The sequence below is a fragment of the Morone saxatilis genome, unplaced genomic scaffold, assembly GCF_004916995.1.
Source record: "Morone saxatilis isolate NCDOM2014 unplaced genomic scaffold, NCSU_SB_2.0 Contig24, whole genome shotgun sequence".
Taxonomy (NCBI): Eukaryota; Metazoa; Chordata; class Actinopteri; family Moronidae; genus Morone; species Morone saxatilis.
The window spans coordinates 9,214,364-9,233,041 of record NW_023339807.1 but is presented as its reverse complement, the minus strand read 5'-3'; the positions used below and the strand labels follow the sequence as shown (position 1 = coordinate 9,233,041).

The window sequence follows — 18,678 nt, the reverse complement described above, 5'->3', positions numbered from 1 at the left end:
CCCCTCCCCTCCCTCCTATTCTGAGACATGGGCACACACACAAAGTTGTAAATCTAGCATGTTCTTTGCAGTAGCATGGATGAGCAGTGACTGAATTATGGTAGCTTGCTTATAAATTAGCAAACATCTAGCAGTGGAGAGCATCTGGTGGACTCTTGGTGGGTCTCGTCTCAGAAATATCAGCCCACAGAGTTAAACTGAGATAATGTTATTTTTCTGAGGTCTTTGCCTTTGTAGTACTGTGCTTTTGTATGTTTAAGCAGATGGTGGAGGCAGTTAGTCAATATTTTGAAGTTTGAATGTCTGCACATTTATGTATTAAGTACACACTTGCAGTTTGTACCATATGCAAAACACAAATGCTACATGAAGATATAGAAGTGTATGACCTCTATGATCATCACAGTCGTATCAATTGAATGATGTGCCTTTGATGCAAAATTGCTCTGGACACAGAGACGCCATTCCTAACTGAGTCAGGATAATCATTTTAGCCAAGATTAACATATTGCTAGACATTTCAAAGTCCACTGTGGGCAATCTGTCTTCAAATTCTCAAATGTTTTTCAGAAAATCATGTTGACTATAGCAAAGGTGAGAGATTTAGATGTAGATGTATACAGGAGATGCAGAAATTTGTGTGTAAACCTGAGGAAATACAGCAGTTTTTTCCTCCAGGTAAGGACAACGTCAAGACAAACTGAATAACCCACTTAAGAACTTAAGAAGCCTCTTGGATGAGTAATTAAACATCTTCATATATTCTATTTCAGTCCAGTGGATTATTCATTTTGTCTTGATGTGTATATATAGAATTATACGGTATGTTCATAAATTAATTAAGTTTAATCTTCTCAAAAAGCATAGCTTATTTCTGTGACTCAATATTAATACTCAATATAAAAACAGTGATTATGTGAGGAGGACACCCTTGTGAACAAACTATGTCCCCCATTTTTGTTTCCCATGAGTGAGAACCTGACCAGCTGTTCCTGAGGTGTCTCCACAATGAAAAACACCCTGCAGGGCAAAGGACAAAGGTCGTGCCTTCTGTGTGTGTATGTGTGTCTCAAGGGTTATTTTCTACTGAGGAGGAATGTGTCGAGGCTGCTGACCCCATGTTTCATCCATTTACACCCCTGTTAGCACAACCTCCTCAGTCAGAGCATGTAGATAGCGCCAGATGCTCATCTAACTGTCAAAGTATATTCATTTATTTTTTTTGCTTTTATCCATGGTTCAATTATTACTGAAGCTATAATATATATTCATGTCCATTTATGAACTTATCTGAAATTTAAATGTGTCACTAGTAAAGCCTATTCTCTGCCAAATTTATGTAAAAATTGTAATTTGATTTTATGATTATTGAATTATTGAGGCAGCATTCCCTTACAACCGGGACCACAAAGGCAACAATCTCAGTTTTACATTTTGTATAGTATCTGAATGACATTCAAGAGGATAAAAGTAATTTTTTCTCACCATAAATCCAGTTGGTGTGACTTGACAGGGTAAAATATTTGTCTGCTTTACTTGCCCTGCAGCCTCTGATGTAATAGCTGAGATGTACTTGCTAACAGCATGGTTACATGTTAGGTTGTGACCCCAGCGTGTCTCCGGTCTGTTTGCTCTACATGAAAAGTCCTGACTGCTCCCTGGTTCGTTCCCTTTGAAAGCACTTTGAATTTCCACCTAAGTGTTAAGTCATGTGCACAAGGAGATGGTGTGAGCTGTAGATTGTCAGTGTTGTCTGTCATTTATAATAAATGTAGCAGAAAGGGGCCTGAAAACGATAGTTGTGTGATGCTTTAGTGTCCACTCACAGTTATTCACCCAAAGTATTCAACACTTTAACTTTAACACCCTAATAATTCAAACGTATAGTCAACTACACCTGTACTTTCTGATTTTAATATAAATAAGCATCAATATACAGAACTCTTAAAGGAAGGTTTTAATAGTCCTCTGAGAGCAATAATAGTAAATGCTTAGGTATTCTGTGTCATCAGAATTACAGCCTTACATAGGCCCCAATGATTGTATCCATGACTAAAACATTCCAGTATCGTAACAAACAGTTGGGACGGTTGGTTTTTTCATTTGGTACTGCAGGGGAGATGGTGCAGGCAGGTAAAATTGCACAGTTCCCCCAAAATAAATACTAAAGAGTGAGATTTCATGTAAAGATTTGTGCCAACAAAAGGGATTATCTTCCATCAAATTGCCCTCAAGCGAGACAGACAACACCTCCACTCCTCCTATCTTTAAATATGTGCTTTGGGTGGAATTTATAGATCTCCAGAGCAGTCCAAGCCTCCCCTTTCCTGGGATGGAACAGGATCCGTCTGAATTTCTATCTGATAAAAAATAAATTGCAAGATGAGCACAGGATAAAAAGATGCCTCTACACATTCATGTTATTGTGGCCTGACTCATGGCTAAGAAAAGCTTGCTCTAGGCAGCTTAAGTCTTGCAGAACCAGCGAAAGATCAGGACTATTATCGCTCAGGTTATGCTGAAGATATCTCCAGATGACCTGGGCTTTGTCAGAGTGAGATGGTGAGAGGAGTCTCAGAGAAGATGGCTTCAGAGTCTTAATGTGGGAGATGCTTGTTATTCTGGGAACTGTGCTTTTCTCTTCCCTTGCATGCAATGTGAAAACACATGCTTCGTATCAGTGGAGCGCAGTAAAATTAAGTCTCCCAGAGGCTGAATAACTGACATGCACATTCACATACAGATGCAGTGTCCAATGAGGGAAGGCAGAATTTCCACACCTGCCATTCATAAGAGCCATTCAGGTCACATGGTTTAATCTTTAGCAGCTGCGTCTTTTTAGCGTGAATCTCTCGAACCTTTTACTCTTTAGTCAAGCTGCACAGTTAGTTATATTTCTCAAAAACTAAGATATTGTTTCCTTTTTTTGCAATTAGCTTTGAAGCTCAACAACTCATCATGTGATATGACGCAATTGGAGAACAGTATTGTTCTTGAGTCAGTTCCAGCCGCCATAGAGATGCACTTGTTTTTGCTAATTTGCACAATGAGGACACCATTTTAGGGATTTTTCTAATTTAGTTTAGCCACAGCTCTGATCAGCTTTGCATTTAAAGTGATTGAAAGCATCAGTTTAGGAGCATACTGAGAGGCTTTTATGAGAACTCTGTCCCAGTAGATAATAAGAGCTCCTCATCCTTGGGTGATTGCCAAAGTTCTTCTTCTTTTTTACCTTGTTCTCTTGCATTGGCAGCAGAGTAGGGGATAATCTTAAATCATGCTGTTACCTTTTTTTAATTCTTACAGGAGGTGAAAGGTCTTTTCCAGGGAATGCTGTGTGGTGTCAGAGTTGGTGTCATGTTGCACATTGTGACAGCACACAAAGAAATCCAACCTCGACAATATCACTCCAAGACTACTCAGTCTCATATCTTGTTGAGCCAGTCGAGAGCTTCTGTCGTCTCATTCAGTAGCGTGCAGCTAACTGGTGAGGGAATGTCAGAGCAATGGAGGGGAAAGGGGGTTAGGTTAAAGATAGGAAGGGGAACAGGTCTGGATGAGCAGGCAGGTGAGACAGACCGGTGGATGTATCTTTGAAGTGTTCAGACAAAAGCCTCCAGCATCCCTTTATCCTGTATTATTTTCTTATCGCTCCATTACTAGTCGAAGAAGAGCTTTCCTCCTACAGATTCCCTAAGGAGCCACCCTCAGTGCAAGGAAGAGGCCAGCCTGCCTACTGCACATAACACATACAAACACTGTACAAACAGACAAATGCACGCACAGTTTTATCATATACTGTGTCTTTCCTCAGTGTTCTCTCACTATATGGAAACTCAAAAATGCATACATGACTGTGGTGACTGTAATTGTCGTTTGTTACATACAAGTGATTGATACTGATTAAGTATTTAATTTAATGTCTAAATAGAATTTCAATGCGAAAAAACGGCTGACAACTACATGAGTCTAAAGCAACATAACATGGGTTAGACGTTGTCTAGTGTTAGTCCCTGAATTAAAAGACCTGTCAATCAATGTAAAACTAAAAGGAAGTTCCAATCTTGTGGATCATGGATTATGCCTCTATATTTATATTAATGTAATTATTAACCCCTTCTTTCTTTTCTTCCCCCCAACCTCAGACACCTTGTCTGTATCCAGTAACGATGCCCTCCAACCAGGCTCCAGCCAAACCCTGGGTCCTCACAGCTCACCAGGCCCCAAACGTCCAGGGAACACCTTAAGGAAGTGGCTGACCAGCCCTGTACGGCGGCTCAGCTCCGGCAAAGCAGATGGCCACGTCAAGAAGCTCGCCCACAAACACAAGAAGAACCGTGACGGCACAAGGAAGAACATGGACACAATGCACGGCTCACAGAAGGACTCTGACGACAGTGCAGCCACGCCACAGGACGAGACACTGGAGGAAGTAAGAACAGATAAATCAGCAGATCACTGACCCTGTCTGAACATTCAAAGAGACAGTTTTGGTTCTGACCTACAGGCTGACAATCATTGTCCTCCTTCTCTCTCTACCTAGCGTATGCGTAATGAGGGGCTGAGCAGTGGTACCCTGTCTAAGTCTTCCTCATCAGGCATGCAGAGCTGCGGTGAGGAGGAAGGAGAGGAGGGGGCTGATGCTGTCCCTCTACCTCCCCCTATGGCCATCCAGCAGCACAGCCTGCTACAGCCTGACTCCCAAGACGACAAGGTGGGTCACAAAGGACAATCTAAATAAATGTACACACATACATGGTCATAGACAATGGTATGTAGAAAACACAATGCACTAAACCACCCAAGACAAATCAGGGTTATGTTTTGCATTTAAGCTTTATTGTTTATTATTGTGCTTAATTTTAAATGGGCCTAACACGCTTTTGTTTAATCCGCAATATGGTGGCACGCAAATACAGATATTATGTGCATTATTTGGAGGAGGGTTGATCTTGGATTGTAAATCTAAAGAAACAAAAAATTATTTATTAAATATTGTATTCACATTCATCTTAATTTAAACAGCCACAGTTTTGTTTTTGGTTCCATATAGATGTGTACCAATATCAGTTTACATGCATGCAGCGCTTACAATAGCACAACTAAGCTTTTACTTTGGCACTAATAACTTTTTCTTTTCTTTCTCTTATTTTCTTGATGGTTGCATGTTCCTTCCTTCAGCATTACGTTGATTTCTGTTCTGCTTCTCTTCTTTCCCAGTTTCCCTATCTCTCCATGTAAACCACTTCTTCATCTCCACTTTTTTATTTAACTTTTTTTTCTTGCCTTATTGTTGTCCTATTTCACCAACTAAATGTCATTCCCTTGGAGTGTAATTGTTCTACTGTTGCTGAAGTGAATACTCCATTCTCGTGTTGCTGCAGTGGCGAGGTGTTTGTGGGACTAAATGGTGAATTCCCATTAAGTCTGATTTTGAACAGGGGATCCTTTTAAAACTTTGCCTGCCACTATGCCTCAGACTGGGCTCTGTTGCAGAGGCAAACTTTCTCCAATGGAGTATTTAGCAACATTCTTTGCTGTATATAAGTTGTTTGACCAAACAAGGTGCTTGAAGAACAGTCCAACCCCAGAGCTTGCCCTTGACCTAAACCCACCTCATAACCCTTGTTTCCCTGAGACCAGCCTCTGACTGGCTCCAACTTGGCCCCTAATTAACCCTTTTATTAGGGAGATCACACCCACCAAGTCCATATTTGGACATGTGGAATATCGGGGTCCAAACTCAACAATGGTGAGCCTGATCACATACACAGTAGTAGCCACTGAGAATGTATGACTCCTGTACGCATGCAGCACTGCCAAGTTTTACATTTGTCACATTTTACACCTTAACTGTTAACTTTTCTTTCTTTCTGTCTTCCATTTACTCTCTCTTTTTCAGTCTGCGTCTCGTCTGTCCGCTCGTCCGAACAGTTCAGAGACACCCAGTGCTGCTGAACTGGTCAGTGCCATCGAAGAGCTGGTGAAGAGCAAGATGGTGAGATAGAGATCATAAACAAAACTCACAAGTACAACAAATGTAGCACATTTGTGCACAGAACGATTCTGATAGATTAATGAACAAGCACACACACTTTTTCTGGTGTTGTTGACAGAGAATGGCATCATGGCCTACTAGTCATCTGTCAGGATTGTGACTCACTATGCCAGCTGTCCAATGTTCCAACAAATGGGCATTGCACTCTGGCCAATATCCCCAACATACACATGCCCACTGGCCTGCATACAGGAGAGCACAAACACACAACATTCCACTGTCCTCCTCTTTCCTCAGTCACTGGAGGATCGCCCCAGTTCTCTGTCAGTAGAGCAGGGCGACAGCAGCTCTCCCTCCCTCAACCCCTCCGACAACTCCCTCCTCTCCTCCTCTTCGCCCATCGATGAGGTGGATGAGCGCAAGTCTGGCTTCTTCAAGAGAAGACAGTGAGTTATAAGCCCACGTCTTGTTAGTGTTTTCATAAACAAAAGCTACTTGAGTTCAATCAGTTAATCATGTTTGTCTTCATTTGTGTGCTTATATGGAACATTTCTGATGTTCATCCACAGCTGAGTGCATTACATTAGTATTACACAGTGACAATTTCTGTTTTGTGTCTCTCAGTTATGTGCTTCTGGAGCTGGTGGAGACTGAGAGGGACTATGTCAGAGATCTTGGATCAGTGGTGGAGGTAAAAAAAAAAATTGTTAAAAGAATCTTTACATACGTTTGTAACATATGATTGTTTTTTGATGAGTGCTGTATGTTTTATAAATGAGTCAACCTTCCTCCCCTTAGGGTTACATGAGCAGAATGAAAGAGGAAGGAGTTCCAGATGACATGAGAGGAAAAGACAAGATTGTTTTTGGAAACATACATCAGATCTATGACTGGCACAAAGAGTATGCTGGCAGTCTTCTTTGTTAACATACCCTTCAAATTCCACTACCCTAAGGACCATGTTCCTCGGGAGGTTAAAGCATGTGTTTGTCTCTCAATTGGTCTGCAGTTTTTTCCTGGGAGAGCTGGAGAAGTGTTTGGAGGATCCTGACAGGCTGGCTCCTTTATTTGTCAAACAGGTAAGAAATCTGTTCACATTTGTCTTGCATTACGTTTTTCCGTTGAAGGATGCTTAGAACATTTTATTGTATTCAAAAGAAAGTCATGAAATTATATTTTCTGTCATATTTTTTTACACTTCTAAAAGCAACTTTTGTCTTCTGGTTATCTTTGCAGGAGCGGAGGCTACACATTTACATCGTGTACTGCCAGAACAAACCTAAATCTGAGCACATTGTATCAGAGTACATTGACACTTACTTTGAGGTAAGATTGTTGAAACCATTTTACACCTGCCCAAACCTACAGAATGTTTTCATTGTTGTATTGTCCAGGTAATTAGTATTTCCTAAAGTTAATAATATTTGTATCTTTCCTCAGGACCTAAAGCAGCGATTGGGCCACAGATTGCAGATCACTGACCTGCTAATCAAACCTGTCCAACGTATAATGAAATACCAGTTACTACTGAAGGTAAATCCACTATATTGTTACTTTGTAGACTGCATTCAAGGAGTACTCTTCATATATCAAGTATATATACACTCTATATGTATATACATTTTAAATCTTTTCACAGGATCTTTTCAAAATTTCTAAGAAGGCAGGAGTGGATACGACAGAGCTGGAGGTAATGTGATGACCCTTGTACAATCGTACTACTTTAGCCACATGTGAAAAGACTCACATTCCTTGATTATTTTCGAATTGACTCACAAGCAAGCAGTTTGTCTCTTTAAGTTTGTTTTACTCTCATGTTGTACAACAGAAAGCTGTGGAGGTGATGTGTGTGGTCCCCAAGCGCTGCAATGACATGATGAATGTTGGTCGCCTTCAAGGCTTCGAAGTAAGACTGCTCTTTATCCTCTCAAAAGTGTGTGTATGTCTGTATCTGTCTGTGTGTATGTTTGGACAATAATACTAAATAAAATAAGGTAACAATGTAAATAGTTTATACCCTGCAGAAATCAATTTCTAATTTCAGTCATCTGCCACCAGATGTCAGTGTGCACTCATTTTTGCAGACATGAAAACTGCTAGGTCTTTACTGTCTTCTGATTTCTTTTCCCTCTGCTCTCCCTCTTTCTTCAGGGTAAAATTGTGGCGCAGGGCAGATTGCTCCTCCAAGACACCTTCATGGTATCAGACCAGGATGGAGGACTTCTGTCCAGGATGAAGGAGAGGAGAGTCTTCTTGTTTGAACAGATTGTCATCTTCAGTGAACCCCTGGACAAAAAGAAGGGCTTCTCCACTCCTGGCTACCTTTTCAAAAACAGCATCAAGGTTAATGCAGCTAAATAAAATCATCTATAGATTGTATGTTCATGTATTGTAGATTGTACTGTAGCTTCTTAATCAAGAAGCCTTAGTAAAACTACTTTTAACTTTTAACTTTTTCCCTGCCTCCTTCCTCTTGCTACCTTCTTCTTCTTTTCAGGTGAGCTGGTTGGGTTTAGAAGAAAATGCTGATGACCCCTGCAAGTTCACACTCACCTCCAGATCATCTAGTGGCAACCTGGAGAGGTACACACTCCATTCCACAAGCCCTGGAGTCAGTCAAGTCTGGGTCCACCAGGTCAGCCAGATACTGGAGAATCAGCGCAATTTCCTCAATGGTAAGAGAATGATATGCCAGCTACACCAGAATGATGCTGCACTAGGTCTGGTGAAAATATGCACTAGTAGCATTGTATTTGAGTTTTCAGGCTTGTCCAAGGTTTCTTTCATGAAATATGAGTTTTCGCATAAATATAAATTTGTGACATGAGTTAAATCTTGCCCCTCCTTTTCTCCCACAGCTCTGACATCCCCCATAGAGTACCAGAGGAACCATGTGGGAGGTGGCGGGCCAGGCGGTCCACCAAGCAGTAGCAGCAGTAGTACTGGAGGACTGCCAGGAGGCAGCAGCTCCAACAGTACCTCCAACATGGGAGGGGGAGGTGGCGGCGGCGGTGGTGGCTCTGGAGGATCAGGGAGCAGCTCCTCCTCTCTCTGCGGCCCTCGCTCCCGACCGTCCCGCATTCCACAGCCGTCATCACGACTCCCCCAGCCTGTCCACCACCACCACCCCCCGGGCCCTGAGGGGCCCGACAGATCAGCAGGTATGTGGTCACCCTGCCACCCTCAGTCCCTCCCCTCGAACCCCTACTCAGACAGTCCCTCAAATGGAGAGCTGTTAGCCACAGAGGTCCCTAAGATGAGGAGGCTGGATAGTCCTCATGGGAGTAACAGTAATAACAGTAACAGGACATCAGACAGCATGGAGGGCAGTGTCAGACTAGGTCTGGGGAGCTATGAAGAAACTCAGAAATATCAAACAGCTGGTATACCACAGATGGCTGTGGCGCCTCTGAATTTGCCTCTAAAAAGCCCTCGAGTTGGGACAGTTTCTCCTCTGATTTCACCTCAGTCCCCTGGAGTAGGAGGTGGAGGAGGAGTAGGAAAGGAAGCATTTGTCCCCTCTAGCCCAGCTCATAAGGGCAACTCTTTCTGGGCTATGGTCCCTGCTATGCCTCCCTCTCCCGCCAGCCGGCCTGGTTCCTTCTCCTACCCCAGTGACAGTGGTGGTGGAGGGGACTCTTTGGGCAGAGGAAGCCACGGGACGCCCTCTCATCACCGTCACTCCACCCACAGTAAGGACATAGACCGCATGAGCACCTGCTCCTCCACCAGCGAGCAGTCCATACACTCCACCCAGAGCAACGGGGTAAGATGCCATGTCGAGGCCCAGGCTTCAGTGAGGCCTAGGACTACTCACTAGTCACTAACCTTGCCTTCACTGACTGGCTGTCAGTCAGTCACCCTGCCGCTGGCTCTGAGAATGGCTTGTACATGCACCACACTGAAGATTAACGGCTATCTGAGTGCACTAACTTCACCAACAGTGTGTGTGAGAGAGAATCCTCCCAGAATGTACTAACAGTGTGGATTTGACTCATAGAGCAACTGTATATGCTTTCTTAGACACTATTTCTGAGCTTCAGTATGTGTTTGCTTCTCAACTGCAACTGATAGACACTAACAGTTAGCAAATGATTTTAAAAACACTATTTCTCTTTGGTCTTTTAATTCATACTTCCGCGGGAATATTTTCATGTGATAATAAGTGATCTCTGGTCAAAACTCTGTCATGGGCGAAGAGCTCTTTCACGATTGCCCTACTTTGCATTTACAAAGCATTAAGTCTAAACTTTGCAATGGTTAGCCTTGCAACTACACCAGCTGCTGTTTGCTTCACTTCAATCCTATCTACCTTTCTTCAAGCTGAAAGAGTGCCTTCTTCTCGGAAATAGTTTTTTACTTCAACTCTACTCTGTCTTGGAAAACACACAGTTACTTATTTCAGCATCTCTGAGCTGAGGATCGTAACTTCTGCTTCACAACTTCTCGGAATATTACTTCTATCTTATATAGTGACTTGTGACTCATCACTGTAGACATGAATTAATGCTTTTACCATACTTTGCAAGAGAAAAAGCATTTTGCAATGCTTCCTTTGCTGCATGCATCAAGCATTTTAGCAAAGTCATGAGTGTGTAACTTTCAATCAAATCATGCATTTGATCGGTGTGAAGAGACTGTTTCACTTCTGTACTTCCCTTTTTCAGGAATGTATGTATGTCTGTGTATTTTAATATGTGTGTGTACAGGAATGTGTTGGTTTGCGTGTGTGCAGTCTCACATTGTGCAACACATAAACAGTGTTTTATAAGTCTAAAGATTTATATTCTTCTTCCTTTTTGTCAGAGTGAAAGCAGTAGCAGCAGCAGTGTGTCCACCATGTTGGTGACCCAGGACTATGTGGCAGTGAAGGAGGATGAGATCAGTGTGGTGCAGGGTGAGGTGGTCCAAATGCTAGCCAGCAACCAGCAAAACATGTTCCTGGTGTACCGTGCGGCCAATGAGCACTGCCCTGCCGCTGAGGGCTGGATCCCTGGCTATGTATTAGGACATACCTCATCCTCCATCACACCCGACCTCCCCGAAGGAACCATCAAGTAAGAATAAGAAACATTTACCCTGTTCCTGAGACAAAAACAAACACATGTATATGTCAGAATTCATCATGATTATGCAAAAAAAAAAAACCTCCCCCCTGTGTTGTTTGCTTCAGAAAATCATTATCATGGCACACAGCGCTCCGTATCCGCCGAAAGTCTGAGAAAAGAGATAAGGATGGCAGGAAGATGGAGAACGGCTACCGCAAGTCTCAGGACAGCCTGGCCAACAAAGTGTCCATCAAGGTAGAGAGTATGAAGATAACTCGTATAAACTTCAAAATGAATTTGCTCTTTGTCCTCACTTTACATTCTAATTCTGTCCTTACATTTTCATTACAGCTTCTAAATCCCAACTTCATCCATGATGGTATGTGCACACTGTTGCTTTTGACCAAGGAGTGAATGAGTGTGTGTGTGTGTGTGTGTGTGCATGTAAACCTTATTAAATATTATACCTGAATAGATATATTTGGAATATTCAAGGTACAGTTTCACATGCTCTCATCCATTTTGACCTCTATCTTTTCTCTCCAGCTCCTCCAGAGTTCCTCATCCCTGTCAGCGATGTAGCATGTGAGAGTGGCGACAGTGTTACTCTGAGGTGTAAAGTGTGTGGACGGCCCCGGGCCACCGTCACCTGGCAGGGACCCGACAACAGCACTCTGAGCAACAACGCACACTACAGCATCACTTACAGGTGACAGCATGTATCTTGACTTCACTTGATATTTTCAGTTTAAAAAAAGACACAGCAAAGGTGGGGAGGGAGCCCAAGTAGTATCATTGTCTTTATGATGGGAAGCCTTAATTCTGAGAAATATAAAATGCTACTGCACGTTTAGCATCATTCACAAAGTAACAACAAATGGAGAAAGCATGGTGCATCTTGTTTAAAGGTTTATCTGTCCTTCCTGCTTTCGTTTTTATAGTGAGACAGAGGAGGCAGCTCTTCGTATCCTGGGGGTGTCTGTAGAAGACAGTGGCATGTACACCTGTGTTGCCACAAATGTAGCAGGCTCTGTCACCTCCTCCGCCAGCCTCAGAGTCTCAGGTGAGCTGTCTGGATTTGAACCTTAAAAGCTTAATTATTGAGTACATTGTGGTACTAACACCACCTCAGTTAGGGGTTTTGAACTGCAAAAACTGTACACATTAATTCTTTAATTTCTTTCAAACAAACAAAAACATATTTTAGGTATAACAATATGTGTTCTTAGGAACCCCTGATGATGGCAGTGGAGTCCTCTGGAAAAGCAGCTTTGAGTCCCACTACACAGAGATTACTGAACTAGGAAGGTAAGAACCCTATTAGATTTGAGTTCTCACTGTTTGACTGTGATGTGATGTTCCTTAACCACATCAAAGCTAATACATTCTCACTATTACTGACATTACTACCAGTGGCAGCAGTAATAGTTGTAGCTAGGTAGCACTAAAGTAGACCTATGGGTATTTGGATAAGGAGGAATAGAAATTTCCTGCTAAATGACTAAAATACCTGTTGTCTTATGACATACTGACTAATCTGACTAATTTAAGTGCATGTATCCCCCACTGATTTTGTCTGTTAAACCCAATCCAGCCACTACAGATACAGTAAATGTGAGAGAGAAGATTTTTAAAATGGTTGTCACAATTTGAGTAGAGTAAAGCATCCACTAAAGGATTTGAAAGTGTACCTGAGACCCAGAGCAAGATAAAACATAAATCTGATAACTCTAATTTCTGCAGGGGGCGGTTCTCAGTGACAAAGCGCTGTGACCAGAGAGGAAGTAAACGGACAGTTGCGGCAAAACACGTTAACAAGAAGCTGCTGCGTCGAGAACAGGTTCTGCAGGAGATCACACTCCTACAGACTCTGGACCATCCCAACCTGGTCAAGCTGCTGGACATGTATGAGACAGCCAACAGCTACGTACTTGTACTAGAGATGTAAGTATGGTACTGTTTCCATGTATTTGCATTAAAAATATAAATTGTTTATCCCTGTGAAAAGTTCCTGATGACAAATGAATTATGTGTTTCTGTTTTCAGGGCAGACCAGGGACGTTTCCTGGACTATATAGTGAGCTGGGGCAACCTGACAGAGGAGAAGGTGGCTCTGTACCTCAGAGATATTCTTGAAGCTCTCCACTACCTGCACAGCTGGAGGATAGCACACCTTGATATCAAAGTAAATTCATATTATCACTGTAGAGCTAGAGAATAAGTAAACTTGATTAAAGTTGATTAACAGAAAATTAATTGGCAAACTATTTTGATAATTAATTATTTAGTCAGTTTTTGTATTTTTATTATTGTTGTATTTTTATTATTATTGAAATTCTGTGGTTCCAGGTTTTCTGGTGGTCTTTGTCTAGTCTTACAGCAAAATTAATATCTCTGTACTGTTTTCACTGTAAAGAAACCTCTTTGCAGCTTAAATTGTATCACATGTTGGTTTTCAGTTGTTTCCTCATCAGCAAATTAAACTGCTTTTTTTTTTTTTTTTTAAATGTGATACAATTCAAGTATTACAAAATTCCACAAACACCTCAAAACATTGGAATCTCAGTTTGGCCCAGTGGATGTGCTGGTGTTAAGATGTTCCTCTGGATCTAACGTTCCTGTCTCTTGCAGCCAGAGAACATCGTGGTGGAACATGCGTCTTCCCAGCCAGTGATCAAGCTGACAGACTTTGGTGACGCCATTCAGCTGAACCCTCCCTCCTCCTACATCCATCCTCTCCTGGGTAGCCCAGAGTTCTCAGCTCCTGAGCTTGTCCTGGGTCAGCCTGCCTCACTGATGTCTGACCTCTGGAGCTTAGGTCTGTAACTAACCACGAGTAGTTTGTAACTTCATAAGAATCTTATTTGTTGATATATAATTATGAAATATTTTGGTACTCGTGGCCCATCATTCCCTGTTACTAAATAATTGACTGTCTGACCTGCTGGTTGATTAATTTACTGGTGTATTGACTGGATGATTTACAGGGGTGGTGACGTATGTTGTACTAAGTGGCGCCTCTCCCTTCCTGGATGAGAGTTTGGAGGAGACGTGTTTGAACATCTGTCGCCTAGACTTCAGCTTCCCAGAGGACTACTTCCAGGGTGTGAGCCCAGCTGCAAGGGACTTTGTCTGTCTGCTGCTCCAGGGCGAGCCGGAGCGACGGCCCTCTGCGGCGTCCTGCCTGCAGGAGCCCTGGCTCCAGCCTCAAGGTGTGATAAACATAGACACTGGACATGCCACCTTAAGTTATACACAGCCACCAGCGCTGCCACCATCTCAGAACCGTCACACCTCACATCTGGACACCTCAAGACTCATTTCCTTCATCGAGAGACGCAAACACCAGAACGACGTTCGGCCCATTGGCACCATTAAGGCCTTTCTTCACAGCCGCCTGCTCAACCACATCTAACAAACAGGTCACCAGGTAGATGTGACAACGTGCACACCGTAGACACAGAAGAGGAATTCCTACCTGTCCAGATTACTAAGGAGGATGAGTAACACGTTTTTTCGTTTGTTCAGTTGAGCTGTGTTAAAACCCTACCGAGAGGACCACCAGCAACATTTCCACAATGATCACCTTTTCCCTCACTAAGCCACAAAAGTCCTGCTGCTGCTGACTGACTGACCTCTGCTGATAAACCCTTTGACTCTCCCCCACCTCCCATAACCTTGGCATATTGTCATTATGCCTGCACAACAAATGAACTGTTGGAATCTGTTTAAGGTTTCAAACTTTGACTTAGCAGGGAGAAAACCAAGCTTTCTCAATAAGCCAGCGTGAGCAAGTCTTGCGTTTCGGACAGTGTTAAACAGAGAAAATAGAATACTGTATAATAAGAGTAATTCAGGCTGCTTTCAGTTGAACACAAGAAAAAGTTTTTTGTAACAAGAGATTACTTTTTGTAAATGAAACCATGTACAGTGAGGAAACAGAGAACTGTCTTTATTCATAACTTTTGGAAAACAAAGATGAGTTAGTAAGTAGAAAGAAAATAAGAGAACTGAGAATTGTGAAGGAAGTGGCACCCATCAGCAGGGCCCACTTATTCGACAACAAGATGAAGACCAAAACCATGTTTTCCAGAAACACGTTGTAGTTACATTCAGTGCAATAGTTTGCTTATCTTTATGCCCCCGTTCAGTTTGAAAGGTGAAATCATTTCAGTTTGTGACACTAAGAGAAACTAAATTAACTCGAACAAGCTATTCGGCAAAGCTTCTCAGATTTCTACCTGCATCCGCCTTATTTGTAAATAACGTATTCCTGCCTTTCATTCTCATTTCGAAGAATTTGTCTCAAATAAACAAAAGCTATTTCATTTGCCGAGTATTAGTGAGTCCATGCAGTCACTCTCTGCGGACCCTCAACAGCTGGATTTCACTATGAACAAACTGCTACTAGAAATGCACTCGTATTTTGCATCAATTCCCATGTGCAATGTTGCAGCTTTAACATTTATGCAACTATTTATGAAACCTTGTGTTGTAGCCGTATTCCTAAAAAGGCATGTACGTACCTGGTACTGCGATAGATGTCTGTATTGTGTTAATTCTTATGTATTAAGTTCAGTATTAATATCTGCAAAATCCCCTAGACAAGAGGAGGGTTTTTGGAAATAATGTATAAAAAATGTGTATCTATAAAATATAGGCACTTATGCTTTCAGTTTGTCGTTATGTTTTTATTTTCTGTAACAATACCAAAGTTGACTATGCTTTTCTTTTCCTGCTAAAATGTGTTTTTTATGATTTCTCATGTTAAGTTATAACAGACCACACTGAACCCAGACATATGAGTGTTTACAAAGGTTCAGTCTGGCTTTATTTATTCTTATTGTAATAAGAAATAGTTTGGTGGTTTATTGCTGAAAAAAAACTAATATTTCACTTGTCTTTTTTCAAGCTGTGCACAAAGTGGTTTGCGGTGTGAGTTTGTTTGGCTTTTGTAGATACTTGTGTATGTTGCTAGGTTTTTAGCATCTCGGTTTGATGTCATAAGACAGACTCGGTTGACGTTTTTACAAAGCAATAGGTCCTGGAAATCTGTCTAATTGTGGCCCATTCACTGATGATTGGAGAATGCATTATACCTTTTAGGAGACAAATCTTATACCACCAACAGTTCAAATACATCCCTTTGATAAATTTCACTCAACATGAACAGGTATCTGCCATGAAAGAGATCTCTTCCAGTTATTTTCATTTGAATGAGCTGATGTCTTTAGGTGAAGAAGTTGTAGAAATGTTCTTTTTAAAGTGCCAGTTGATTGAGTCGACCTAGAGAAGTGGGTGAAACTGAAAATGTGCATTGCTTCTTATTTTATTTGAAGGTTACTTATTGAAGCATTACTGTCAGATAATCTGATTTAATGTTAAAGAAGTCAATAACATGTTGAGTTCAATGACTCTTGTTAGTCTGTACAGTCAAAGTCTCTCATTTTGTGTCATTTTAATTTATTGGTGTGGATGTGGGTTTCCCAAAATCATGCTGTTAATCAGTTTGTCAAATTCTCTTAAAGCCTATTCATGGAGGAATATGATCTAAGTAATAAAATGCCTTTGGGAAACCCAGCCTATACATGATGTAAAGATGTACAGAGAGGGTCGGGGCGGTTTGTCCACACCCAGGATGTAAACCTCATAACTGTCATATTATAAATACACATGGAACAAGACTGCAGCAATGTCATTTGAATGTCTTATTATGACTTATTTTTACTTTTGCATGTATATTTCTTTGTACAGAAAATCGTGTTTACATGTTACTAAGTGTTGTAAATATTTTATTTTGTCCTGTTATTTTGCCATTAAACGTACAAGGAACAAGTGGTGTCTCTGAAACTCACAGTAGACAAACAGTAGACTCACAAACACCCACATATTACAATGTAGTTTTTCTTGAACCTACTGTAACTATTCATTTATCGTTTCCCATAACCTTTGAGGGTTGGAAGGTGAGGCAATGTTGCATTCCCGGCATGAGTAGAAGGCAGGGAAAAACCCTGAGCAGGTCAACAGTGAAAAAAAAATTGTATTGTACTGTTTTATTAGTTTCATTTTAAACTGATATAACATTGCTTTTGTTTTTAAACCTTGATCCACAAGAAAGACAACACATCAGCTTCACATGTGGGTTTTATATAAGCTTGCAAAAAGGCGAACGTAATCAATTTGATGTGACGGGGAAATCCTGTCTCCAGCAATGAAAAGCAAGATAAAAACAAGAAAGAGACATTGTGTACAGTAATATTTGTATTGTGTGTTTATCTCATGACAATGTGTACCTACTGTATGATAACCCATAAAAAAAAGAACCACAGAGGGGGTGTTACTGATCTTATCTGCCCTCTGCAGATGCTGCTGCTGTGCATGAATCACTAGACTGACGAAGAACACATAATTTCCCCACCTACTTAATCCATTTGTCACATGTTTTCACACATCAAAATAAGTTACCATTATCCTTTCGTTAAATGATTATCAGGATCTTTGTGTCTGTGTTGTCTGAAGGAACCACAGAAAATGTGTGGAAAGTCATTTATTGTGAAACTGCATTCTTAAAAGTCCAGCAGATCAAAATTTTGATGGAACACTTCAAACCCCATGGGCAACAGTGGATCTGCCAGTTCACATTTTCTCACATGCAGAGCACTGTGTTTGTACCATTGACAGTATATAGATTTGTACACAGATGTGTGAAAGGAATAACACCTCTTAACAGGTGTGAAATCAATTTTAGTTTAGTTAGCTTTGTTTCTCAACAGTAGAACATATTTTGCATAAACGACGGAAAGCTTATCTGTACCATCTCGCATGCAATCTCTCAAATCTCATGCACGAGCTGTTAAGTGTAAAGGTGATGCACACTGGTTTAGTGTTTCCTCTTTCTTTGTCGCTTTTGTGTTGTTGTGTATTATATGTTAAGCTAGACAAAGCTGATTTGGTTTGATTTTCACGGATTATATGATTTCTTTGACCATGTGCATTTCTTAGTATCCAGACATTTTTTTCCCCTTTGGACGGATCATTTGCTGTAGCTTCTGGGCAACCTTCAGTCTTCTACACCTACTGAATTTAGCAATCACTCATAAATAGAAATCCCTCTATGACTCATCTTTTCACAGTTTTAACAATGAAAATCCCACGTGAAAAGTTAAATGACGCAGAAGGATTTCTAAGTACTAGAAAAAATATCTAGAAAGTAATATGATGTCTTGTCACAGACACAAACACTATTATCAGATGCACAGCACACTACAATGCAAGCAAGTTCTAAAAGACCACTAGATGGCACTAAAGAACTGATGTTGTATTTAATGGTTTGATTACCATAAAACTAGAGGAGTACACTCAGAGGGCAGATCTCTGTGTCTGGGGGCATGTTGGTGCAGGGCAGGCGTGTGTGTATGCATGAGAGTAGTTGAATGAAAGGAGACAGCATGCAGGTTACATTATCAAGGTGTGAATTTAGACAAAAACAATTATAAAAAAAAAACAGCATGTAAAATGTCAATTTCAAAGTGAAAATGCCAACAAAAAAAACCCAACAGCACAAATGTGACCGCCACATAGCCTACGTTCTCCCTCGCCGAAACAAGATTCCAAACTGAAGCCCCTATCACT

At 41.3% G+C, this 18,678-nt stretch overlaps 1 protein-coding gene across 4 annotated transcripts in view; it reads left to right on the top strand.

Annotated features, from left to right (window-relative positions):
- Nucleotides 1-16,875, top strand: part of triob (trio Rho guanine nucleotide exchange factor b) — a 102,608-nt gene extending 85,733 nt beyond the window's left edge. For 3 of the 4 annotated variants that reach the window (XM_035671973.1, XM_035671975.1, XM_035671977.1), the window contains 23 exons: nucleotides 4,146-4,432; nucleotides 4,544-4,714; nucleotides 5,903-5,998; nucleotides 6,296-6,444; nucleotides 6,623-6,689; nucleotides 6,797-6,900; nucleotides 7,008-7,077; nucleotides 7,235-7,324; nucleotides 7,439-7,531; nucleotides 7,638-7,688; nucleotides 7,827-7,904; nucleotides 8,150-8,341; nucleotides 8,496-8,673; nucleotides 8,857-9,764; nucleotides 10,805-11,055; nucleotides 11,172-11,425; nucleotides 11,593-11,755; nucleotides 11,988-12,109; nucleotides 12,276-12,354; nucleotides 12,790-12,990; nucleotides 13,093-13,231; nucleotides 13,678-13,864; nucleotides 14,034-16,875. In XM_035671973.1, the coding sequence (XP_035527866.1) occupies nucleotides 4,146-4,432; nucleotides 4,544-4,714; nucleotides 5,903-5,998; nucleotides 6,296-6,444; nucleotides 6,623-6,689; nucleotides 6,797-6,900; nucleotides 7,008-7,077; nucleotides 7,235-7,324; nucleotides 7,439-7,531; nucleotides 7,638-7,688; nucleotides 7,827-7,904; nucleotides 8,150-8,341; nucleotides 8,496-8,673; nucleotides 8,857-9,764; nucleotides 10,805-11,055; nucleotides 11,172-11,425; nucleotides 11,593-11,755; nucleotides 11,988-12,109; nucleotides 12,276-12,354; nucleotides 12,790-12,990; nucleotides 13,093-13,231; nucleotides 13,678-13,864; nucleotides 14,034-14,461 (4,358 nt within the window). In that variant the 3' untranslated portion in view covers nucleotides 14,462-16,875. The remainder of the gene's footprint in view (nucleotides 1-4,145; nucleotides 4,433-4,543; nucleotides 4,715-5,902; nucleotides 5,999-6,295; nucleotides 6,445-6,622; nucleotides 6,690-6,796; nucleotides 6,901-7,007; nucleotides 7,078-7,234; nucleotides 7,325-7,438; nucleotides 7,532-7,637; nucleotides 7,689-7,826; nucleotides 7,905-8,149; nucleotides 8,342-8,495; nucleotides 8,674-8,856; nucleotides 9,765-10,804; nucleotides 11,056-11,171; nucleotides 11,426-11,592; nucleotides 11,756-11,987; nucleotides 12,110-12,275; nucleotides 12,355-12,789; nucleotides 12,991-13,092; nucleotides 13,232-13,677; nucleotides 13,865-14,033) is intronic. The other variant, XM_035671976.1, reaches the window with a different exon arrangement.
- Nucleotides 16,876-18,678: the final 1,803 nt, after the last annotated feature.